This window comes from Phyllobates terribilis, unplaced genomic scaffold (genome assembly GCF_046119375.1).
Source record: "Phyllobates terribilis strain yellow unplaced genomic scaffold, ASM4611937v1 Scaffold_5__5_contigs__length_657084704, whole genome shotgun sequence".
Taxonomy (NCBI): domain Eukaryota; kingdom Metazoa; phylum Chordata; class Amphibia; order Anura; family Dendrobatidae; genus Phyllobates; species Phyllobates terribilis.
In genome coordinates this window covers 575189710-575216501 of record NW_027362765.1, presented here as the reverse complement: position 1 = coordinate 575216501, position 26792 = coordinate 575189710, and the positions used below count along the sequence as shown (strand labels likewise).

Below are 26792 nucleotides of genomic sequence, written 5' to 3'. Positions count from 1 at the left end.
TTCCTTTATTATCTTGTGGTCTATCATTTGTTTCTGCTCAAAAGTGTCATCTGTACAATACTATATTTGATATCAATACATTTGTTGATAATCTGATGGAAAAGAGACACTTTGTCAAGTCAAAAGAACCTACTTAGGAGATCAATGTGGATTTGTCACAAATATATTGGACACTAATTATTAACGGTGATGCGGTTAACCCTCCTTCTATTACACAGGTAACTGGACAAGCTAATGATGTCCCCATAACACCTAGGGGATCTACATTGTTGCCAGTCCTGTAGTAAAGCATTTAAACAGATATTAAACTGGAGAGTTAAAGGGGTATTCTCAAGTTCTTAAATCACTTTAATTAGTTAGGCAGCATGAAAATAAGCAAGTTTGCAATTTATTTACTTTGTCTATCTGATGTCATTCTCTTGCAATGACTGCTTTTATAGTGTACAACTCATTTCCATGGAGCATTTGGCTCCAGACCCAGGCAAGAGCACAGTAGTTAATTTCCAGGAGGGGAGTTAACTCTTAGCATACCAGTCAGCTCTCTTCAGCCCACTGATTTCTATACAGCAGTCAGCTGCTCACCTTCCTCATCTTCTGCAGAGATGCAGTTATATAGAATCATCCCATAGCTTTGAGAGCAGGTCTCCTAATCACAGCGCTCACTGTCTGAAGCTGTGTGCTTGTTAAAATGCCCTGTTATCTTTAAGTGTAAACAGAGGGATAGCAGTCTAGGCTCAAAGCAAATCAATGATAGCTGAATGGGTCACTCAAGGAGGAGAGCCTGTCCTGCCAGTAACCTGGAAGTAAGGGCACTGTAAGGAGACTGCAGAGCTCTGAGCTGAGAATAGCCCTTTAACCCCTTCCAGACATGCACCGTATATATATGGTGTCACGGGAGCTGTGTTCCTGAAAAATGCCATATATATAGGCGCTGCTGAGATCGAGTGTGGGTGTCAGCTCTATGTGAGAGATAGTGGGACAATGTAATAAAGTAAAACGAAAGTTAACAAAAATCATAGAAATATTAAAAATAAATCACAAAATAAAGAACAAAAAAAAAATATTAATCTAAAAAATACATTTATCTGTGTAAAAAAAAAAAAAAAACAGTACACATTTGGTATCGCCACATACGGAACATCCAGGCCTATAAAACGGTCCCACTAGTTAACCACTTCAGTGAACACCGTAAAGAAAAAAAAAAGGCAAAAAACTATGCTTTTTCATACTGCCGAACAAAAAGTGGAATCATACGCGATCAAAAAGACGAATATAAATAAAAATGGTATCGCTGAAAACGTCATCTTGTCCCGCAAAAACCAAGTCCCCATACAGCTCCGTCGGCTGAAAAATAAAAAAGTTACAGCTCTCAGAATAAAGTGATGCAATAATAATTATTTTTTCTATAAAATAGGTTTTATTGTGTAAAAGTGCCAAAAAAACATAAAAAAAAACTACATAAATGTGGTGTCGCTGTAATCGCACTGACCCGAAGAATAAAGCTGCCTAATCAATTTTACCACACGCAGGAAGGCGTAAAAAGGATCCTCAGAAAACAATTAATTAATTGCTGGTTTTTGTTCATTCTGCCTCCCAAAAAAAGGTATAGAAAGCAATCAAAAAATGTAATGTGCCCAAAAATGGTACCAATAAAAATGTCAACTCGTCCCACATAAAACAAGCCCTCACATGACTCTGTCGGCAGAAATATGGAAAAATTATAACTATATAATATGGCGATGCAAAAACTTGTTTTTACAATAAAAAGTGTTTTTTAGTGTGTTATGCTGGCCAATCATAAAAACCCGATATAAATCTGGTATTGCTGTAATCACACCGACCCAAAGAATAAAGTAGTCTAATCACTTATACTGCACAAGAAACTAAATAATACATAAAACTAATTCTTCACCTTCTGTTGATTTGTTCATTCTGCCTCCCAAAGATCGCAGTAAGGCTCAGCGCACATTTATCCTGCGCTCTGCACTGAGTGTTTATACCAGGGTTTCCGTGTAAATCTCTGAAAAATGTGATTCAGACGGAAACCCCGGCGAAATATTCCCTATAATGAGGCAGATGGCAGACTGTGGATGCCATCTGGCCTATGATCCGGCAGTGTCCGCATTTTTATTAGGCGTGCCGTCGGCCACAATTTTGTGTACTTCTGAAAAGAAGGACGACGCTGAACAGAGGTCAGACGGAGTTCAGAGTAACTCTGCTGCCTCCTTATAGTGAATGGATCCCTAGGGGGTTTCATCTGAATCCTATCATTCGGAGATTTAGATGGAAACCCCGATATAAGCTCTCAGCGTAGAGCGCCAGATAAATGTGATCCCAATTGTTATGTAAAATGTTCCTAATAAAAACTTCAACCCCATTCACAAAAAAAGCAAGACCCCACTCAGGTTCGCCATCTGTTAACAGAAATATAGGGGGCTTCCATGTTACTGTTAGCACATAGGCTCTGAAAAAACTAATTGGGTCCTCGCCTTCCAAAAGAAATCCAGTGAATTCTGCGCTCCCAAATCTAAATGTCCCTCTCTCTTCTGAGCTCCACAGTGTGCCTAAACCGCAGTTAGCATCCACATGTTTGTCATTCCTGTAGCGATGAGAGCCCTCCTAATTTACAGGTCTCCAGAAGCACGAGTTGGGCATAACGTACTGGTCACTACAACGACATTTTGCAATTTTCACTTAGCAACATTCGCTGCTGCTTGTTTCTGGAAAACACTCATGGAGTCAAAATAGTCACCTGTAGATAAATTCCCAAAAGGGGCATAAGTTCCAAAATGGGGTCACTTGATGGGGGATTCTGTTCTTCTAGCACGTAGGGGCTCTATATATGGAGTCCGCAAGCTATTCTAGGAAAATCTGTGCTCCAAGAGGCAAAAAGTGCTCCGTCCCACCCAAGTCTCGCTGTACATATGGGGTATTTCTAAATTCAGCAGAAATTGTGGGTCAGATTTTGGTGCTATTTTTACCCATTTCCCATTGTGAAAACGTAAAATCTGGGGCTAAAACAAAATTTTGGTGGTAAAAGTGTAATTATTTTTTCTTCACTGCCCAATGGTATAAAATGCTGTTACACCCCAGTAGCTTCAATATGATCCCTCAGGGAACTTATCTAGATCTGTGGTGAGCACCTTGAACCTCCAGGTGCTTCACAGAAGTTTATAACGTTGTGCCGTGAAAATGAAAAAAATAAAAAAATCCCTTTTTTCCAGCAAGAATATTTTTTAGCCCCAAATTTTGCATTTTCACAAGGGTAACAGGAGAAAATGGACCCCAAAATTTGTTGTGCAATTTCTCCTGAGTGCGCAGATACCCCATTATGTGGTCAAAACTACTTTTGAGGCACAGTGCAAAGCTCAGAAGGGAAGAAGCGCCATATTGGAGTTCAGATTTTGCTGGACTGGTTTGAGGGTGCCATGTCACATTGGTAGAGCCTCTGAGGTGCCAGATCAGCCGAACCCCCTCATAAGTGACCGCATTTTACAAACTACACGTCTCACTGAATTTATTTAGGGGGGGTCTAGTTTCCAAAATGGTGTCACTTATCTGTGGTTTCCACTGTTTAGGCAAATCAGGGGCTCTCCAAATGCAACATGGCATCCGCTAATTATTCCAGCAAATTTTGCATTCAAAAAGTAAAATGGCGCTCCTTCACTGCCGTGCCCCCAAACAGTAGTTTTCCTCCACATATGGGGTATCAGTGTACTTAGGAGAAATTGCACAACAATGTACAATTTCTGCTGTTACCCTTGTGAAAATGCAAAATATGGCGCTAAAAAAAATGTGTGTTGGAAAAATGTAATTTTTTTTATTTTCATTGCTCAACATTATAAACTTCTGTGAAGCACCTGGGGGTTCAAGGTGCTCACTACACATCTATACACGTTCGCTAAGGGGTTTAGTTTCCAGAATGGTATCACTTGTGGGAGGTTTCCACTGCACATCAGCAGCTCTCCAAAAGCAACATGGCGTCCGCTAATTATGCCAGCAAATTTTATATTCAAAAAGTCAAATTGCGCATATTCCTTTCGAGCCCTGCCGTGCGCCCAAACCGTGATTTTCTCCCACATATTGGGAATCAGAGTGATCAGGAGAAATTGCACAACAAATTTTGGGGTCCATTTTCTCCGTTTACCCTTGTGAAAGTAAAAAAAATTGGATGTAAAGTAAAATTTGTGTGGAAAAAAAAAGTTAAATGTTTATTTTTTTTTTCCTTCCATATTCCATTCATTTCTCTGAAGCACCTGAAAGGGTTAATAAACTTCTTTGAGCACCTTGTGGGGTGCAGTTTTAGAATGGTGTCACATTTGGGTATTTTCTGTCTTATAGACCCCTCAAAGTCACTTCAAACGTGATGTGGTCCCTAAAAAATGGTTTTGTAATCTTTTTGGGAAAAATTAGAAATCGCTGGTCAACTTTTAACTCTTAACCCTCCTTAACAAAAAAAAATGTGCTGATGTAAAATAGACATGTGGGAAATGTTATTATACTAACTATTTTGAGTGACACATCTCTCTGATTTAAGGCGCACCTATCAGCAGGATTGTGCTTAGTAAACTACATACATTGTCAGGTGGGTGCCTTTACACTGAGTAAAAGGATACCTTTGTTGATGAAATCCGTCCAGTGGTTCTTTTATAATGTTTATTTTCATTTCTGCCATAATGATATGCTCGTGCTCTGGTGCTCTCATTATGTATTCATGTATGCCTATCTCTGCCTTCTGACAGGTCATTGAGCTTTCAGTGACCTGCCTACTATTTTAAATACTGACTTTGTAATTTCTGTGTCACATTTAAACTTACATTCCTCAAAATGACCGCGGCCGCCAGCGCATGTGCAGTAGCATTTCTCGTTTGCTGAGAGATGCTACTGCGCACGCGTGGGTGCCATTTTGCTTTCGGAAAAAGAATTTGGGTGCAGCAATATGGCGCCACGCATGCGCAGTTGCATCTCTCAGCAACTGAGAAATGCTACTGCGCAAGCCATACTGCTGCACCCAAATTTCTTTCTCCTCCAGCAACATGGTGCTGCTAGCGGCGCTCAGCTACTGCACACGAGCAGACGCCATTTTGCTAGAGGAAAAAGAAATAGTGTATTGTAATTTAACGCATCTTACGATTATTGTAGTGTTTGATGGTACTACTTTTATGTCTAATACATGAAATGTCATATCTAGCTTCATATATGCTTTGTCAACTACAATATCTAGGTTGCACATTCTGAACGTTAAAAACTGGTATTAGGAGGCATCTGTCAGACATAGCAGATATGTTCTTGTCAGCTTTATCTATCTAATCAAATTTTTCTCAAGTTCATGCATCCGATTTATCTAATCCTAAAATTCAAGCCATCGAATGAGTAATTACACCTTCCAGAGGTGGCGATATATGTGACAGCAGCTTCTAAATAAAGAATACTACTGAAAGTAAACATTGTCATGTGAAAGTTTGGGCACCCCTGGTCAAAATTACTGTTATTGTGAACAGTTAAGCAAGATGAAGATGAAATGATCTCTAAAAGGGTCAAAGTTAAAGGGAATCTGTCACCCACCTGGAACCTATCAGACCGCTAATATGGGCATACAGGTGATAGAAATGTGAATCTATACTTACCTGTATGGCCCATATTAGCGGTCTTGTGGCTGTGAAATTGCTTTTTATTACTTGTGGGTTACGCTGTGTTCCCGTTCGGGGGACGGGAAGAAATCCTGCCTACTTGTTTAATTAAAATATTTCTCCCCTCCCCTGCAAGTCACAGTGCCCGTGATGTGCAGTTCTCATGGCCGTTCCCATGTTTATTTCCCTGCCCTCTGTGTACAAGTGTAGACCACGGATCTAAAGAGCAGGCGCCGGGAAGTCAGAGTGACTCGTCAGCAAAATATACAGTTATATGAAAAAGTTTGGGCACCCCTATTAATCTTAAGCTTAATGTTTTATAAAAATTGGTGTTTATGCAACAGCTATTTCAGTTTGATATATGTAATAACTGTTGGACACGGTAATGTTTCTGCCTTGAAATGAGGTTTATTGTACTAACAGAAAATGTGCAATCTGCATTCAAACAAAATTTGACAGGTGCATAAGTATGGGCACCTCACCAGAAAAGTGACATTAATATTTAGTAGATCCTCCTTTTGCAAAAATAACAGCCTCTAGTCGCTTCCTGTAGCTTTTAAGGAGTTCCTGGATCCTGGATGAAGGTATTTTTGACCATTCCTCTTTACAAAACATTTCCAGTTCAGTTAAGTTTGATGGTCGCCAAGCATGGACAGCCCTCTTCAAATGATCCCACAGATGTTCAATGATATTCAGGTCTGGGGACTGGGATGGCCATTCCAGAACATTGTAATTGTTCCTCTGCATGAATGCCTGAGTAGATTTGGAGCGGTGTTTTGGATCATTGTCTTGCTGAAAGATCCATCCCCTGCGTAACTTCAACTTTATCACTGATTCTTGAACATTATTGTCAAGAATCTGCTGATACTGAGTGGAATCCATGCGTCCCTCAACTTTAACAAGATTCCCGGTGCCGGCATTGGCCACACAGCCCTAAAGCATGATGGAACCTCCACCAAATTTTACTGTGGGTAGCAAGTGTTTTTCTTGGAATGCTGTGTTTTTTTGCCGCCATGCATAACGCCTTTTTGTATGACCAAACAACTCAATCTTGGTTTCATCAGTCCACAGGACCTTCTTCCAAAAAGAAATTGGCTTCTCCAAATGTGCTTTTGCATACCTCAGCCGACTCTGTTTGTGGCGTGCTTGCAGAAACGGCTTCTTTCGCATCACTCTCCCATACAGCTTCTCCTTGTGCAAAGTGCGTTGTATAGTTGACCGATGCACAGTGACACCATCTGCAGCAAGTTGATGCTGCAGCTCTCTGGAGGTGGTCTGAGGATTGTCCTTGACTGATCTCACCATTCTTCTTCTCTGCCTTTCTGATGTTTTTCTTGGCCTGCCACTTCTGGCCTTAACAAGAACTGTCCCTGTGTTCTTCCATTTCCTTACTATGTTCCTCACAGTGGAAACTGACAGGTTAAATCTCTGAGACAGCTTTTTGTATCCTTCCCCTGAACAACTATGTTGAATAATCTTTGTTTTCAGATCATTTGACAGTTGTTTTGAGGAGCCCATGATGCCACTATTCAGAGGAGATTCAAACAGGAGAACAACTTGCAAGTGGCCACTTTAAGTAGCTTTTCTCATGATTGCATACACCTGGCTATGAAGTTCAAAGCTCAATGAGGTTACAAAACAAAAAAAAGTGCTTTAGTAAGTCAGTAAAAAGTAGGTAGGAGTATTTAAAACAAGAAAATGATAAGGGTGCCCATACTTATGCACCTGTCAAATTTTGTTTGAATGCAGATTGCACATTTTCTGTTAGTACAATAAACCTCATTTCAAGGCAGAAACATTACTGTGTCCAACAGTTATTACATATATCAAACTGAAATAGCTTTTCCAAAAACACCAATTTTAAGAAAACATTAAGCTTAAGATTAATAGGTGTGCCCAAAACTTTTTCATATAACTGTATATAGACAAAATATATATATGCATGACTAGTACCTAGTAGCACCCCCTTTTCCAAGTATCACAGTTTATCAGCTTATATACGCTTTTGTAGCCAGCCAAGAGTCTTTCAATTCTTGTTTGAGGGACTTTCATCCATTCTTCCTTGGAAAATTCTTCCAGTTCTGTGAGATTCCTTGATCATCTTGCATGCACTGCTATTTTGAGGTGTAGTCACAGATTTTCAATGATGTTCAGATCAGGGGACTGTGACGGCCATGGTAAAACATTCAGCTTGTGCCTTTTGAGGTAGTCTATTGTAGATTTTAAAATATGTTTAGGATTATTATCCATTTGTAAAAGCCATCAGCTTTTCAACTTCAGCTTTTTTACAGATGGTGTTATGTTTACATCAAGAATTTGTTGAAATTTCATTGAATCCATTCTTCCCTCTACCCGTGAAATCTTCCCAGTGCCGTTGGCTGCAACACAAGTCCAAAGCATGATTGATCCACTCCCATGCTTAATGGTTGGCAAGATGCTCTTTTCCTGAAATTCTGTGCAATTTTTTCTCCACACATACCTTGATCATTGTGGCCGAAGAGTTCTGTTTTAACCTCATCGGTCCAAATGACTTGTTTCCAAAATGCATCAGGCTTGTTTAGATGTTCTTTTGCATACTTCTGACGCTGAATTTTATGGTGAGGACACAGGAGAGGTTTTCTTCTGATGACTCTTCTGAGGCCACATTTGTGCAGTGTCTGAACAGTAGAACAATGTACCACAATGCCAGAGTCCTGCTAAATCTTTCTGAAGGTTTTTTGCAGTCAAGCAGGGGTTCCAATTTGCCTCTCTAGCTATCCCATGAGCAGCTCTCACTGAAATTTTGCTTGGTCTTCCAGACCGCATCTTGACTTCCATTGTTCCTGTTAACTGTCATTTCTTAATTACATTCCGACCTGAGGAAAGGGCAACTTGAAAACACTTTGCTATCTTCTTATAGCCTTCTCCTGCTTTGTGGGCGTCCACCATTTTCATTTTCAGAGTGCTAGACAGCTGATTAGAAGAACCCATGGCTGCTGCTTCTTGGTACAAGGTTAGAGGAGGCTGGGTTTTTATAAAGCTGGGAAATTTGCATCACGTCGCCTTTCACAACAATGATAGTGAACAAGCCATAATGCTTACAGGCTAATTAAGGTCAGAAACCTTGGTCAAAGTTATCTGAGCACACAAATCTCCATCGGTGCCCAAACATTTATAACGGCCCATTTTCATTTTTGTAATTTTTAAAATGTAAAAAAATACAATTTTTTTTTTTTGCCTAAAATACAAAAGGAACTGTGTCATCTTTAACTTTAGGCATTTTAGAGATTATTTAATCTTCAACTTGCTTAGTGGTTCACAATAACAGTACTTTTCACCAGGGGTGCCCAAACTTTTACATGCCATTGTATCTATATATACACACACACACACACACACACACACACACACACACACACACACACACACACACACAGTAAAAAAAAAAAAAAAATTCTTTATGTCCACTTTTTATGTACGGCCAAACGACTAGACCAATCTGCACCAAATGTGGCACATAAGTAAATCAGGCACCTCCAAAAAGTTTTTGGACCAGATTTCAGCTCTCTTGAACCTACTGTTTAATATATTCTCCACCCCCCCCTAAAAAATGGAACACAGACAAATATTAATTTATGGCCAAACGACTGAACCAATCTCCGCCAAATTTGCCACATAGGTAAAACAGGCGTTTCGGAAGCTTTACATTAGGTTTCAGCTCTCTAAGACCTATTGTTATTAACATATTTGCCAAAAGAAAACAAAATTAACACAAAACGCAAATAATTATATATGGCCATGCAATTAGACCAAGATAGTTGCCAAACAAATGAAACACAAACACTAAATTTACAGCCAAACGACTGGACCAATCTGCCCCAAATTTGGCAACTGGGGAGTTGAAACCCAGGATAAAACTTTCTGAAGTGCCCGATTTACTTACCGTTCTGTACATATTTACAAAATATAAAAACAGACAATAGAAAAGCAAATATTACATTTAGATCTCTTCAGGATAGCACTAGAGAGGTAAAATTTCTGCACATAACTCAGATATATTGACTTCATATCAGTATTACATACATGTCATCCTAATGGATTAGATATTACACATGAAATATCTATTTAATAACAAAATATACACCAATCATCAATTCTTATGTGAATCGCACTGGGCTCCCGTATGAGACTCACCGACCATATTTTAAAACAGTGTTTCCTGTTCACTTGTGCTATAACCAAGTGGCATATTGGCCCGAAACGCGTAATGTAGTGAAACTTGTGTCTATGGTGTAGGTCTATGGGCCATGGTTTTTCCAAGATAAAGCTGGAGATTTATTTTACTACATTGCGAATGCTGGCTCATCTATTCTTTTGGACTAGCTGGGACTGAACCTTGCCACGCTTTTCCACTACATGGGGTGAGACAACAATCTTGCTTTGTCTATCTATGGAATAATTTTACGTTCATCTCCTTAAATTATTGACCATCCACTATTTATCCTGCAGAAAAATTTGATATTACACAAGTCCAGTTTTTAGTGTTTTCTAGTCCTAGCTAATAGTCTGGGGTCCTGAGCAGGGGGCCAATGTATATAACGTCCAGGTGCCTTAGTACAATGGACAGGAGAGGTTTCTATGATCCAACCGGCATTATTTTACCTAACTGTAGAATAGAGAGATAGAATAAATGATAATATTAAATCTGGAAAATGAAACGTTTGAATAAAACAGGTTGTGTTGAAAGGATAAAGTTGTAGGATGCACAATAAATAATTCAGACAATTGGAGGGGGATTTACTGAGCTGCAAAGATTGATTCCTGGTCTGAATCATGTCTCCAAATAGAATTAATATGCCCCAGACAAAGGACCGCTGGAATAAAACTGTTTAAAGTCACATTGAGCAGCTTAAAATGCTTGAGTATCATTCAGACAGAAATACATCAATGTCATAAATAGAGTTAATGGAAGATTTTGCCATCAGGCCTAAAATGCTTTATAAAACAGGCTTTCAGGAGAATAATGCCAATGCTGGAGATGCCTCTGGAATAAAAGAGAAGCCCTCAATATAAAATAAGCACACAGTAAACTCATTTTCCAAAAGGTCAAAAAAAGAGTTAGACTAAAAAGGAAACTGAAAAGTAAAACTAACAAGAATATAGTATACATGAGGGGGACACAGAGGCATTATAGAGGACAACGGATTACCAACCCTCTGCTTACCAATCCCCTGTGCCTCTAGTGCCGATGCTCCCTGGTCACCCATTAGTCTCTTTTTTACCAAGATGCAATGACATGTGTCGACACATGACCGCTGCTGACAATCACTGGCTTTATCAGTTAACTGATGACACCAGTCAGGTCACCACTATGACTACAGTGGTCATGCATTATATGAATACATCGTCACTGGACTCAGGTGAACAGAGACCCGTGGGAGACTAGGGAATGGTCAGCAGAGGAGCGGCAGATACTTAGTGATGTCTTATGCCCCAACTCAGTAAGACGGATGTTGTGTACGCCAGTCATAATGAATTAGGCACATCTTACCCCAGCAGCCTCATTCATTATCAGGTGCAAACCACTTAAATATATTCTTTATGGTGGAACAACCCCTTTAACTAAGCATTAAAAGGTGGAAAATAGAATTAGACTTACCGGTAATTAGGTTTCTAATAACCTACCACGACAGGAAATATGAATAGGTTTAAATATCCCCTCCCACATCCTCTCTCCAGTGTTATTACAAAGGACCACAAGAGTATAGATGCTACAAATTAATTTTTATTTCTACTGATCCGACTGTCGTAGAAACAATAAGCAAAGGGGAGGGAATTACCCGTGCTGTCGTAGTGGGTTATTAGAATTAGACTTATGGGTAATTCGGTTTTTATCTTATCTAAAAACCCCCACGACATCACACAGGAGGTATACCAAAGATATACAAGGGAGGGACAACAGCCTGAAGGACCTGCCTTCCGAAGGTTAAATCTCCAACGGACATTAGATCTAGTCAGTAGTGTTTGAAAAAAGTATGAATTGAGGACCATGTAGCAGCTCTGCAAATCTGTTCTATGGATGCACTGGCTTTCTCAGCCCAGGAGACAGATATCGCCCTTGTAGAATGGGCCTTGAGCTTTTCAGGAGGAGGCAGATCTTGGATTTGGTAAGCCTCCGTAATTGCCCTCTTAATCCAGTTGGCTACTGTGGATTTTGCTGCTTTCTTTCCTCTGTTTGGATCTTGTGTATGGACAAATAGGTTCTTGCCTTTCCTTCTTTCTTCTGTTTCCTGAAGATAGTGCAGTACTATTCTCCGAACATCCAGAGTGTGGCACTCCATTTCTTTCTCGTTTTTTGGGTTGTCACAAAAAGATACAAGAATTATTTTCTGAGATCTGTGGAAATTCGAAACCACTTTAAGTAAAAATGAAGGGTCAAGTCGGAAAATCAGACGATCTTCCAGGATTCTCAGGTAGGGTTCGTTGACTGAAAGGGCCTGTAGTTCACACACTCTCCTTGCTGTAGTTATTGCAACCAGGAAAGCCGTTTTCCAGGCCAGCCTGTTAAGTCTTATGGCTAATAAGGGCTCAAAGGGTGGAAGGGTTAACCCCATCAGGACAATGTTAAGTTCCCAGGGGGGAATCAAGTCTGTTACTCTAGGGTGGATCCGGGTGGCTGCTGTCATAAATCTCTTCACCCACTGATGTTCAGCTAGGCTTTGATCAAAGTACGAGCTTAGCGCTGCTACCTGGACCTTAAGGGTACTAGGTCTGAGGCCTTTGTCCAGACCTTCTTGTAGGAAATCCAGAATTTGTGCTACATCGTCTCTATGAGGGTCTGGGTGAGTAGGCGCACAACACTTTAAGAAAGTCTTCCAGATCTTATGGTAAATGGTGTTCGTTACAAGTTCCCTGCTCTTCTGGAGAGTTTTGATGACTTTGTCTAAGAGGCCTTTTGTTTTTAATATCAGGAATTCAGAAGACAGGCAGCTAGCTGTAGTCTCTCGGGGTCCGGATGGTGAATCGGTCCCTGGAGAAGAAGATCTCTGATGGGAGGAAGGATTAGAGGGCCCTCCACACTCAGACTGGTTAACGTACCGAATCAACTTCTTTTTGGCCAGAGAGGAGCCACTAGGATTACTCTGATCCCTTCGGTCCTTATCTTTTGCAGGGTTTTTGAAAGGATAGGTAGCGGGAGGGAAGGCAAACGCTAGTTTGAATTCCCATTGGTGAGCAAATGCGTCTACACCAATGCAAGGGTCGTTTGCATCCAGGGAGAAATATTGAGGTACCTTCACGTTCTGGTGTCCGGCGAAGAGATCTACCTCTGGATAGACCCATCTTTCGATTAACATCTGGAAGACATCTGCGTTTAGACTCCACTCTCCTGGATGAATCTTTGTTCTGCTTAAGAAATCGGCCTGGACGTTGACTGAACCTTTGATATGAAGAGCCGACAGGGATAGAAGATGTTCTTCGGCCCAGGAAAATATTCTCGCAGAGACTGCTTTTAAGCTTTCGTGTCTTGTGCCCCCCTGATGGCGAAGGTGGGCTACTGTGATGATATTTAATTCTCTGATATTTGATGAGCGCTGGCTCACCTCTTTGGACCATATATCCTGGAATAGCTCCTGGGAGACTATGGCTCCCCATCCCTTCCCGCTGGCATCCACTCTTAAGGTTACTCGTGGATTCTGGATCCATGGTACTCCTCTGTTTAAGATTCTTCATGCTCAGCCACGAGAATAGAGAGTTTTTTACCCGTGGTGGTATAGGAATTCTCCTGTTCAGAGACCGTGGAGATCCGTCCCAATTCATAAGTATGTGGGTCTCTAATATTCGGGTATGTGCCTGAGCCCAGGCCACCATCTGGATACAGGATGTCATAGATCCGAGGACCGACATGGCAGTTCTCAATTATACCAATCTCCTGCTTCTTAGGACATTGATCTTTGCTTTTAGCATGACCTGTTTTTGTTTGGGTAGAAACGACATCTGGCTGTGGGAATCCAATAGCACTCCTAGAAACATTTTTGTCATGGAGGGAACCATATCCGATTTTTTGTGGTTCACTAACCAGCTCAGAGAAGATAGGATCTGAGTGGTCAACTGTATATGCTCTTGGAGCAATGGTACGGAGGGGCCGATTAATAACAGGTCGTCGAGGTATGGTACTATTAAAACATTCTGACCCCTTATATAAGCCATGACTTCTGCCATGATCTTTGTAAATATTTGTGGGGATGATGATATCCCGAATGGGAGAACATTGAACTGGAAGTGGACTATCTGTTCCCCCTGAGCCACTGCGAATCTTTAGAACTTCCTGTAAAGTGGGTGTATGGGGATGTGGTAGTATGCATCCTGGAGATCGATTATGGCCATGACATGGTTCTGTCCTATCAGAGGGACCGTCGATCTGATGGATTCCATCTTGAATCTCTGATAGTGGATATATGGATTCAGTGGTTTTAGATCGATTATAATCCGGAGTGAGACATTTGTTTTTTTATTAGGAAGAGATTGGAATAATGTCCTCTGCTCATCTCCCCTGTAGGAACCAGGGATATTACCCCTGAGGATAATAGGTCTGTTAGACTGGAAATCAGGGTGGCCTGCAGACTTTGAGAAGAGAGCCACGTTAACTTTACTCTCTGTGGAGGATAGGAGAATTTTATTTTTACTCCAAACTCGACTGCCCTCAAGACCTATGGGTCTGAGCAGATTTCTCTCTACTGAGGGAGAAAGTTCGAGATGCGGCCCAAGACTGTCCTGACGTCATGCTTTGTTCTGACGTTGATTTTGGGAGAGAAAAAGATTTTTGCCGCCTCTTCCTTTTGGGTAGCTCCACCGACCTGTTTTCCGTTTACCCCTATACTGAGGGGTCTGCTCCTGTGAAGGAAGAAAGGGCCTCTTCCTTACATTTCTAAGTTCCGGGAGGGCTTTCTTCTTGTCTGAAGCGGTCTCGAGAAGATCATCTAGGGCTGGCCCGAACATGTATTTCCCTTTAAAGGAGATGGAACACAATTTCATCTTTGATGCCACATCACCGCTCCAGGATTTTAACCATAGGGCTCGTCTCACAGAGTTTGATAACCCAGATGCTCTTGCCGCCACTCTCACCGATTCTGCAGAAGCATCTGCTAAAAACCCCGTAGCTTTCTGGAGAAGCGGTAGGGATGCTAAGATGTCTTCTCTGGGGGTGCCCGAGACTAGGTGTTCCTCCAGTCGATCTAGCCAACGAGCCATTGATCGAGCTACACCCATAGAGACTGCATTGATGCTTAATAGGGCTGCAGAGGTTTCCCAGAATTTCCTGAGTAGTCCCTCCATCTTGCATTTCAAGGGGTCCTTTAGTTGAGAGGAATCTTCAAAGGGCAATGTTGTCTTCTTTGCCACTCGTGCAATCTGGATATCAACTCAACTATCATTCTGCTGTCTCGTTGTCTACAGAAAACCTATCCTTTAACTCCGTAGGGGTATTCCACCTCTTTTCTAGACTCTTATTCCTCTAGGACTAAGTCCCTAATACTCTGGTGTATAGGGAACACCAGTTTCATCCTGGAACGCAGCCCCACAAACATCTGATCCTGTACTGTCTGGGGAACCTTTTCTTCCTCGACCTCCATAGTTCTCCTTACTGCCGTAAGGAGTTCTTCCAAGCTATCTAATGGAAAGTAATATCTTTCTCGCTGAGAGTTATCAGGAGTTGGACTCAGTTCACCTTCCTCTGGAAGATCTTCCAAGATATATAACGCATCTTGAGAATCTTCCTCCCTTCCCTCTGGAGGGCTGATCTTCCTCTTTTTGGCTGTTGGAGAAGTAGATGTAGTATCCTGACTAGGTGAGGGTGTAGGGAGAGCGACTGAGGCTAAGGAGGATTTGATTTCTTGACGTACAATCCCCTTTATTTCTTCCATTAAGGAAGGCTGTTCCTGCCTGATAATTTTCTCCATACAGTCCTTGCATAGGGGCTTTCTATGGGAGGACGATAGCTTTTTTGTACAGATGGGACATCTGCGTGACGGTTTAGCTTTGTCTCCAGATGCAGGTTCCTTGTCCCCCTATCAGAGAGGGGAGAAAGGAAAGGGAGCTATAATCACTATTACCTGCATCAGGGAGATGGACTACCAGTGCCATACTTACTGGGACCGGACCGGCGCTGGGCTCTACAGATGCAGAGCAAGAAGACGCTTCAACAGACATGGTTTTGTCCTACCTGCAGATGTCTTCATGTCCAGGGCTCCTTTATGGGCGACTGGACAAACGCCTCCCTCTGATTAGAGGGCTCCTCCCCCGGTGTCCAGGTGAAGACAGGTGTGATCACCGGCGGCTATCGCCGCTTTCCACCATGGACCGCATAACCACCGGAAGTGACGTCATCATCCACCGCCCGGTGTCACTTCCGGTGCAGCGGCGTGTGCTCCACATCCCGGAGACCGGCATCGCCCGCACATCCAGCGGTGGAGAGAGGAGGAGGAGATGGGCCGGAGAGCTCAGAGAGGCCTCCGACCAGAATATCCTGCTGACTTTGCCCGAAGGCGCGGACTGGAGGAGGGGGTCCCGAATTCAGAGGAGATGGGGGCAGCGCATGTGAGGAGGAGAGGTAAATCGCTCGATCCTCCGCTGCCCAGCTTGTAGTTTTCTCCCCAGTGCCTGTCGCCGGCCCAGCACACCGGGGATGACCTCTTCATCCCTGATAGGGAAAGGAAATAACACTGGAGGGAGGATGTGGGAGGAGCTATTTAAACCTCTTCATATTTCCTGTCCCTATTAGGGTGGAGTTACATCCTCTGGTGTGCTGTCATGGTGGGTTATTAGAGAAATGTTTTTGTAATTTACAGTTATTAAAAATTATGCTCCATTCAAAAAATACCAAGCTTTTATCTTCTGAAGTATGCCCCCTGGCGTTATTCAATTCAGTCATCCCAGTGGCCGATCAGCTGGCCAAGAATGCGCAGTTCTGGTCATCATAAGATTTCCCCCCACCTCCCCACCCCCAGTGTGCACAACGTATGCCCCACATGCTCACACAGGTCTGACAGCGAGCGCAGGGAACAGAGTGCTGAGAAGCACGGGAAGAGTGTCAGTGATTTTGCCGCTGCGCTCACAGCTTTGGCATCTGGGTGAGATCGTACATATGCACGAGGTCAGAGCTGTGTTAGCGCTGGAAGCGTCTGTCTGCAATCACGATACCACAGCTCTGACGCACGCGAGTGCTCAAGTGACATGCTGGAGTCCCCACCCCGCATGTTTTGGGGCTGTTAGACACTCAAAAATAAACATGCGGGGATCGCTCATGTATGGCAGGCAATCCCCGTGTGTTTTTTTTGAAGGTCTAACAGCAGCGAAACATGTGGGGTGGGAACTCAAGCATGTCAATCGAATACCCACGATACTCGGTGCATACCCGAGCACACGATGCAAACTCGAGTAGCGAGTACTTGCGCTCAACACGTGTAGTCATATCTTTTTTTTTTTTTTTTTTTTTACTTTTGAAAAAAAAAAAACAATCTTAACTCCAACCCTATCCGCAAACCTAACCCCAATCCTAACACAACCTCAACCCTAAACCCAACTCCAACTCAACACCAACTCCAACATAACCCTAACACTAACCCAAACCCCAACCCCAACGAATGGAAAAAAATATATACAGTACAGACCAAAAGTTTGGACACACCTTCTCATTGAAAGATTTTTCTGTATTTTCATGATTATGAAAATTGTACATTCACACTGAAGGCATCAAAACTATGAATTAACACATGTGGAATTATATACTTAACAAAAAAGTGTGAAACAACTGAAAATATGTCTTATATTCTAGGTTCTTCAAAGTAGTCACCTTTTGCTTTGATGACTGCTTTGCACACTCTTGGCATTCTCTTGATGAGCTTCAAGAGGTAGTCACCGGAAATGGTTTTCACTTGACAGGTGTGCCCTGTCAGGTTTAATAAGTGGGATTTCTTGCCTTATAAATGGGGTTGGGAACATCAGTTTTGTTGTGCAGAAGTCTGGTGGATACACAGCTGATAATCCTACTGAATAGATTGTTAGAATTTGTATTACGGCAAGAAAAAAGCAGCTAAGTAAAGAAAAACGTGTGGCCATCATTACCTTAAGAAATGAAGGTCAGTCAGTGCGAAAAATTGGGCAAACTTTGAAAGTGTCCCCATGTGCAGTTGCAAAAACCATCAAGCGCTACAAAGAAACTGGCTCACATGAGGACCGCCCCAGGAAAGGAAGACCAAGACTCACCGCTGCTTCTGAGGATAAGTTTATCCGAGTCACCAGCCTCAGAAATCGCAGGTTAACAGCAGCTCAGATTAGAGACCAGGTCTATGCCACACAGAGTTCTAGCAGCAGACACATCTCTACAACAACTGTTAAGAGGAGACTTTGTGCAGCAGGCCTTCATGGTAAAATAGCTGCTAGGAAACCACTGCTAAGGACAGGCAACAAGCAGAAGAGACGAGTTTGGGCTAAAGAACACAAGGAATGGACATTAGACCAGTGGAAATCTGTGCTTTGGTCTGATGAGTCCAAATTTGAGATCTTTGGTTCCAAACAACGTGTCTTTGTGCGATGCAGAAAAGGTGAACGGATGGACTCTACATGCCTGGTTCCTACCGTGAAGCATGGAGAAGGAGGTGTGATGGTGTGGGGGTGCTTTGCTGGTAACACTGTTGGGGATTTATTCAAAAGTGAAGGCATACTGAACCAGCATGGCTACCACAGCATCTTGCAGCGGCATGCTATTCCATCCGGTTTGCGTTTAGTTGGACCATAATTTATTTTTCAACAGGACAATGACCCCAAACACACATCCAGGCTGTGTAAGGGCTATTTGACCAAGAAGGAGAGTGATGGGGTGCTACACCAGATGACCTGGCCTCCACAGTCACCAGACCTGAACCCAATCAAGATGGTTTGGGGTGAGCTGGACCGCAGAGTGAAGGCAGAAGGGCCAACAACTGCTAAGCATCTCTGGGAACTCCTTCAAGATTGTTGGAAGACCATTTCCGGTGACTACCTCTTGAAGCTCATCAAGAGAATGCCAAGAGTGTGCAAAGCAGTCATGAAAGTAAAAGGTGGCTACTGTGAAGAACCTAGAATATAAGACATATTTTCAGTTGTTTTACACTTTTTTGTTAAGTATATAATTCCACATGTGTTAATTCGTAGTTTTCATGCCTTCAGTGTGAATGTACAATTTTCAAAGTCATGAAAATACAGAAAAATCTTTAAATGAGGTGTGTCCAAACTTTTGGTCTGTACTGTATATATTTTATAATTTTTATCTAAGTTAGGGGATGACAAAGGGGGATTTGATTTATTAATTTTTGGCTTTTATTACTGATAGGGTCTATCACAGTGATCAAAAGGAACCAATAGGAAAAATTCCCTACTGTTGCCGGGTTCCGGCCGGCAGATCTCGGCCGGCGCACTGCGCCCGCCATTTTTTTTCCAGGAAGATTATGTGGAGAGCCGAGGGACGGAGCAGGTGGGACTGGGGCACAACATTTCTTTCTCCTTTGACATGTATATCATGTCAGAAGAGAGAGAAATGTTTTAATAGGGGGCACAGGTTTTTTTTGTGATTGGAGACCGGAAAATCTGGCCCTGGTCATGTTCTCCAAGCGGTAGCTGAGACCCCAGAGATTTTCCAACTCTGGGGGGCGCCGCTACAGCCTTATTCCCGATCGCCCTTTTTTAAAACGGCAAAGAGGGAATACGGCCCCTTAAAGGCTGCCGTTTTAATGGATATCAGCGGTCGTTAAGGGGTTATTTTTTTTCAGGACTATTTACAGTTTCCGATCTTACAGAATTGCAATGTATCCGTAAAAATCGGACACTATACTGGTGGTCCATACGACATGCGATTTTTTTCCCCTCGCACTGTCCGATTTCAGAGTGAAATTGCTGCATGCTGCTATTTTTTTCTCATGCTAAATGCAGCTGAAAAAAATATGCAGAACTGCACTGCCTCATTTTAGAACATTGGTCAGAGTGTAATCTGATTTATCGGAGTGCACTCGTCTGATTTATACGCATATTACAAGTGCCGACTGCCTCCAGCAGAAATGTTACTCCAGTGAGGGGGACTGGAGTACATCTCTGCAGTAAGTTATACCACTAAAGTGGCAGAACTTTTCATGCACCGACATGAGTGGGCGTAGCTCTGCTCCGTCCATGCTCTGCTTATTTTAGGGTAGCTGGCCAGAATTGAGGTGAAAACACCAAAAGTCACAATATTTTTGCACAATTTCTGAGACGCACAAATAATATTGCACCTTATTAAGGTATTTTACACCAGGAGTGTGATGCATCTACTTTAATGAATCGGCCTCTTATTCCTTTTGTTATTGCAGTCCAAAATACGTCAGAAGTAGCTAAACCAAGTATTTCTGCAACTGGAGAAAACACTGCACAACTTGAAGACTATTATGTGAAGACCACCAGCCCAGCTGTGTCTTAACAATTAGGTGGCACCTTACAGTTTGGGAGGCATCTAGAGAAGTAGAGGAAAAAACAACACAGGGTTCCATAGTGCATAATCTTTTACAGTATAGATAAAGTGATAAACTTGGACAGCATGGTGGCTCAGTGGTTAGCAATGTATGGTGGCTCAGTGGTTAGCACTGCAGCCTTGCAGCGCTGGAGTCCTGGATTCAAATCCCACCAAGGACAACATCTGCAAGGAGTTTGTATGTTCTCACTGTGTTTTCGTGGGTTTCCTCTGGGTACTCCGGTTTCCTCCCACACTCTAAAGACATACTGATAGGGAATTTAGATTGTGAGCCCCAATGGGGACAGTGTCCATAATGTCTGTAAAGCGCTGTGGAATTAATGGTGCTATATAAGTGAGTAAAATAAATAAACCGGTGTTTAAAGGGGTTGTCTGGGCACAACATACTGATTTCATATCCGATACCCGAACATCATTGACAGCGGCATATGATATGTTAAACTTATAGGATCAATGATTACACTAATCCCAACACCGATGTCAGGAGGACCGCACACGTAATTTTGGCTAAGAAACATTTTGGAATAGGATTTAATTCTCCGCGTATCACAGTACATACAGTAGCAAACTGCAGAACAAGTTAACAATCAAACATGTCAGTTAACCCGACAACAAGGTGTCCCATGATTTCTGAGTATCAGTGACAATATCTGTGAAGGCAGTCATAATAACAGGGGAGTCACAAAAACAGCAAGGGACAATCACTCAACTCCCATATAAAGGAGCAGCACAACCAACTGCGCTCACTGGGTCTGAATTTCTGAGCCAATTATGTTTGGTTTTTTCCCTCCACTTAAGCCAGAATACTGTGTCCATTAGCCACGCACCACATTAAGTCTTACACTCTAGGGTATGGCCTATTAGGAAGGGGTGTAGTTTGCAAGCAGAAAGAGTATAACGTCTTTTGGGATTCTGTGTGCCGAAACTTGGCGTAAATTATCACACCAAAGTAAATCAACTAATAGGTGGTGTAACCAAGACAGTCTAAAGATGTGCCAAACAACCTGAGCCATTTTGATAAATTTGGTGAATTTTAAAACGGTCTAGTATAAATTTGCAATGTCTAAAAATTAGACAGTGTCAGTAAATCAGCCCAATTATCTTTTTTACTGTTGAATATGTAGTAAGAAATGTAAGTGAGGATAAGTCTGTGGTTACATGGAGACACGTTGTGTGACAGCAATTCTCAAACAAGTCGAGCAACCAAAAACATTTAAACTATTTTAGAGCTTTGATTTTGCTGAAGAAGAAAAAAAATAGTCAAACACAGACAAGTCGCACTTAAGTCCCAATCGCACTGATGTCTATGACAGTTAAGTCGTATGTGACATGTAACAATTGACACCGCAATCTCAAATGGTGCATGTGTAGCCCAGGTATAATATATCATGCCTATGGCGGCCTTGGGTTAGGGCTACACATGCACCATTCACATTGCAACCTGCAATGAATCGCAACTGCAACACAGAGTTACAGATGTTTCCAGATGTCTTCGAGTTTCAGTCACTGGTTGCAAGTCGAGTGCGACTTGTCGTAGACTTAAGTGCGATTTTCTGCGTTTGGCTGTATTTTCTTTAACAGGAAAATCAAATCTCTAAAGTAAGAGATTGTGTCCCATGCCACATACCTTATGGACACTTTTTGGATTCTCCAGCCATGCATAATACATCTCTTCCACATAACTTGAGTTGATGCCACTTAAGAATGGCTCTTTGGCTCCAGATGACTGTACACAGCAACGTTGTATCCAAGAGGTCTTGGAAATGACATTCTGTTTTGCCAGCACGCCAATGCAGCATGGTTTTAACTTAACAGCAAATGTCCTGATCATCTTGATTCATTTAGTCATTTACCTAGGAAAGAAAATGAATTTAAAATCAGAACTAAATATAACTATAAGGTCACACACAACTCTTTAGACTCAAACACGTTTTGTCTTGTGCTCTATGTTTCTGCATTACACTGAGCTGCGGCCATTACTTCTCTCCGTGGGTTTGGCAGGATGATGCTTCCTCAATACCTGTGAGCACATACTCCTGTATATGCTTCTTTACGTTCATCCTTCTCATTGAGAAATGGTATAAACTAGATCTTCTGATTCACCAAGGCTAGTGACATTTTGGTATTCAGCAATTACATTAGGAAATGTTTCCAGAAAAATAACTCAGTGGTCATTGCAGGCTTGTACCAGCCACTAGCCTCACTGGCTAACTTGCCACCATCTTGTAAGTCCCCTATGAACATAAACTGATGGCATACCCTAACTAAATGCCATCAATTTATAAGATAGAGTAACCCCTTATTGTCCTGAAGGATCAAAATGTAACATTCTTTGCTCTATTCCCCAAACTCTTGAAAAGTGATCGATTACCACTTGGGTTGTAGGAATTATTTCTAACTATATTAAACTCTCTCATCAATCCGCGATTGAGGTTAAAACTCTGTTGCAGGTCACCCAGTGCACAAGATAGGCCAGTCCACGGCTACATATAATTTGAGAGAGAGTCCAACACCTGGGGTAAAATCTTCCACAGCCTTATTTTCTTTTTAAAAAAGTATAGTACTTATATTGCTAGTTTCAAAACAATGTGCAAAACTCCAAAGCGTTTTGAGCTGAATACAACTCTTGTTCACTGCATATAGTGGTGTGAAGAAGTGTTTGCCCCTTCCTGATTTCTTATTCTTTTGCATTTTTGTCACACTTAAATGTTTCAGATCATAAAACAAATTTAAATGTTAGACAAAGATAATACAAGTAAACACAAAATGCAGTTTATAAATGAAGGTCTTTATTATTAAGGGAAAAAGAAATCCAAACCTACAGGGCCCTGTGTGAAAAAGTGATTGCCGCCGCCCCCCCCCCCCCCCCCTTAAAGCTGAATTCAATTTCCCTAGTCACACAGACCTGATTACTGCCACACCTGTTCTCAATCAAGAAATCACTCAAATAGGACCCGCCTGACAAAGTGAAGTAGTCAAAAAAATCCTCAAAAGCTAGACATCATGCTGGAAACCAAAGAAATTCAGGAACAAATGAGAAACAAAGTAATTGAGATCTAGCAGTCTAGAAAAGGTTATAAAGCCATTTCTAAAGCTTTGGGACTCCAGCGAACCACAATGAGAGCCATTATACACAAATGGCAAAAACATGGAACAGTGGTGAACCTTCCCAGGAATGGCCAACCTACCAAAATTACCCCAAGAGCATAGCGAAGACTCATCCAAGAGGTCACAAATGACCCCACAGCAACATCCACAGAACTGCAGGCATCACTTGCCTCAGTTAAGTCCAGTGGTCATGACACCACCATAAGAAAGAGACTGCACAAAAATGGAATGCATGGCAGTTTCAAGACAAAAAGTACTACTGAGCAAAAAGAACAAAGGTTCGTCTCAGTTTTGCCAAAAAACAGCTTGATGATCGCCAAGACTTTTGGGAGAGTACTCTGTGGACTGACGAGACAAAAGTTGAACTTTTTGGAGGGTGTATGTCCCATCACATCTGGCGTAGAAGTAACACGGCATTTCAGAAAAGGAACATCATACCAACAGTAAAATATGGTGGTGGTAGTGTGATGGTCTGGGGCAGTTTTGCTGCTTCAGGACCTGGAAGACTTGCTGTGGTAAAAGGAACCATGAATTCTGCTGTCTACCAAAAAATCCTGAAGGAGAATGTCCAGCCATCTGTTAGTGACCTCAAGCTGAAGCGCGCTTAAGTTATGCAACAGGACAATGATTTAAAACACACCAGCAAGTCCACCTCTGAATGGCTTAAGAAAAACAAAATTAGGACTTTGGAGTGTCAAAGTCTTGTCCTTAATCCGATTGACATGGCGGTTCATGTTCAGAAACCCTCCAATGTGGCTGAATTACAACAATTTTGCAAAGATGAGTGGGCCAAAATTCCTCCAGAGCGTTGGAAAAGACTCATTGCCAGTTATCGCCAATGCTTGATTGCAGTTGTTGCTGCTAAGGGAGGTCCATCCAGATATTAGGTTTAAGGGGCAATCACTTTTTCACACAGGGCCCTGTAGGTTTGGATTTCTTTTTCCCTTAATAATAAAGACCTTCATTTACAAACTGCATTGTGTGTTTACTTGTGTTATCTTTGTCTAATATTTAAATTTGTTTTATGATCTGAAACATTTAATTGTGACAAACATGCAAAAGAAAAATGCTGCGTGCCCAAAATCAGGAATGGCAGCTTTTTGGACGCAGCTCACCTGTGCTGTGTCCAAAATGCTGTGTTCCACATTTGAAGCACAGTGGATGGGTTTTAAATAAAGCCCATGCCCACCGTGCTTCTATTTGAAGCCGCTTAAAAAACTCAGCCGCAACGCGGTAAACCCGTATTGTTCAATGAACACATGCGAGTTTACCGGCGTCATTAGAACGCAGTGTTTTGGAAGCAGCGAAAATATGCCGCTTCCAAAACGCTGCTATAGCCTGATCGTGGGCACATAGCCTAAGAAATCAGGAAAGGTCCAAACACTTTTCCACACCACTGTATATTCTCATCAGTTTTGTGGAGGGGGGGGCTTCTATCACTATTATGAAACCATGGCCTGCAGACGGATGGAGAACATTTAAGCCAGTTCAACAAGGAGAATGTGCTCGGACAACAGACTGGATGACAGGCTATGTTTTATATATTTTCATTTTATATAAATTTCAGGTAGCGCCGGGATTATTCGTGGCACGTTACTGAGCTTTTACAACGGCATGTAGCAGACTGCCCTTCACATTATGGATTAAACTCTGTGGCAAAGATGTAAAATGTCTCATGGAATTTGCAGATTGCGCAGCAACAAATTACACAAGGTTTAGCCCAAATGTAATTCACTGAGGCGTCTACACAAATTTCCATGTGGAATCAGAGGGAAATAAGAAGCAAGCTATTAATTTCCTCTTCAGTTTTTTTCATGAAAATAACAAAAATCCATAGACTTTGGTTTTAGGTAAGGAACCCCTACAAAAATCCATGTAAGAAAAAAAATAAAAAGCTGCGTAAACATTGCCCTAGGCAAAGATGTCAAACTCAAACACACAGAGGGCCAAAATGAAAAACTTGGAAAAAGTTGCGGGGCAAACAGTATACAGAATAGTGGGCCCCCGAGAGTCCTCCATACTGAAGAGTGGGCCCCCCATAGTCCTCCATACTGAAGAGTGGACCGCCACATAGTCCTCCATACTGAAGAGTGGGCCCCCACATAGTCCTCCATACTGAAGAGTGGGCCCCCCATACTGAATAGTGGGCCCCACATACTGAATAGTGGGCCCCACATACTGAATAGTGGGCCCCACATACTGAATAGTGGGCCCCACATAGCCCTCCATACTGAATAGTGGGCCCCCCATACTGAATAGTGGGCCCCACATACTGAATAGTGGGCCCCACATACTGAATAGTGGGCCCCACATAGCCCTCCATACTGAATAGTGGGCCCCACATAGTCCTCCATACTGAATAGTGGGCCCCACATAGCCCTCCATACTGAATAGTGGGCCCCACATAGCCCTCCATACTGAATAGTGGGCCCCACATAGCCCTCCATACTGAATAGTGGGCCCCACATAGCCCTCCATACTGAATAGTGGGCCCCACATAGCCCTCCATACTGAATAGTGGGCCCCACATAGCCCTCCATACTGAATAGTGGGCCCCACATAGCCCTCCATACTGAATAGTGGGCCCCACATAGCCCTTCATACTGAATAGTGGGCCCCACATAGTCTTCCATACTGAATAGTGGGCGCCCCATAGCCCTCCATACTGAATAGTGGGCCCCACATAGTCCTCCATACTGAATAGTGGGCCCCACATAGTCCACCATACTGAATAGTGGGCCCCACATAGTCCACCATACTGAATAGTGGGCCCCACATAGTCCACCATACTGAATAGTGGGCCCCACATAGTCCTCCATACTGAATAGTGGGCCCCACATAGTCCACCATACTGAATAGTGGGCCCCACATAGTCCACCATACTGAATAGTGGGCCCCACATAGTCCACCATACTGAATAGTGGGCCCCACATAGTCCACCATACTGAATAGTGGGCCCCACATAGTCCACCATACTGAATAGTGGGCCCCACATAGTCCACCATACTGAATAACAGGCCCATCAAAGTCCTTCATACAGAATAACGGGCCCCACATAGTCCTCCATAAAGAATAACAGGCCCCCCATAGTCCTCCACACAGAATAACGGGCTCCCCATACAGAATAACGGGCCCTCCATACAGAATAACGGACCCCCCGTAGTCCTTCATTCAGAATAACGAGCCCCCCCATAGTCCTTCATACAGCCTTCATACAGAATAACGGGCCCCCCTTAGTCCTCCATACAGAATAATGGGCCCATCATAGTCCTCCACACAGAATAACGGGCCCCCCATAGTCCTCCACACAGAATAACTGGCCCTCCATAGTCCTCCACATAGAATAAAGGACCCCCCATAGTCCTCCACACAGAATAACGGGCCCCCCATAGTCCTCCACACAGAATAACGGGCCCCCCATAGTCCTCCACACAGAATAACGGGCCCCCCATAGTCCTCCACACAGAATAACGGGCCCCCCATAGTCCTCCACACAGAATAACGGGCCCCCCATAGTCCTCCACACAGAATAACGGGCCCCC

General features: G+C 42.7%; 1 protein-coding gene across 2 annotated transcripts in view; it reads right to left on the bottom strand.

Annotated features, from left to right (window-relative positions):
* OGDHL (oxoglutarate dehydrogenase L) overlaps nucleotides 1-26792 on the bottom strand; it is a 117887-nt gene that overhangs the window by 70154 nt on the left and 20941 nt on the right. For both annotated transcript variants that reach the window (XM_073685962.1, XM_073685963.1), the window contains exon 2: nucleotides 21770-21995. In XM_073685962.1, the coding sequence (XP_073542063.1) occupies nucleotides 21770-21973 (204 nt within the window). In that variant the 5' untranslated portion in view covers nucleotides 21974-21995. The remainder of the gene's footprint in view (nucleotides 1-21769; nucleotides 21996-26792) is intronic.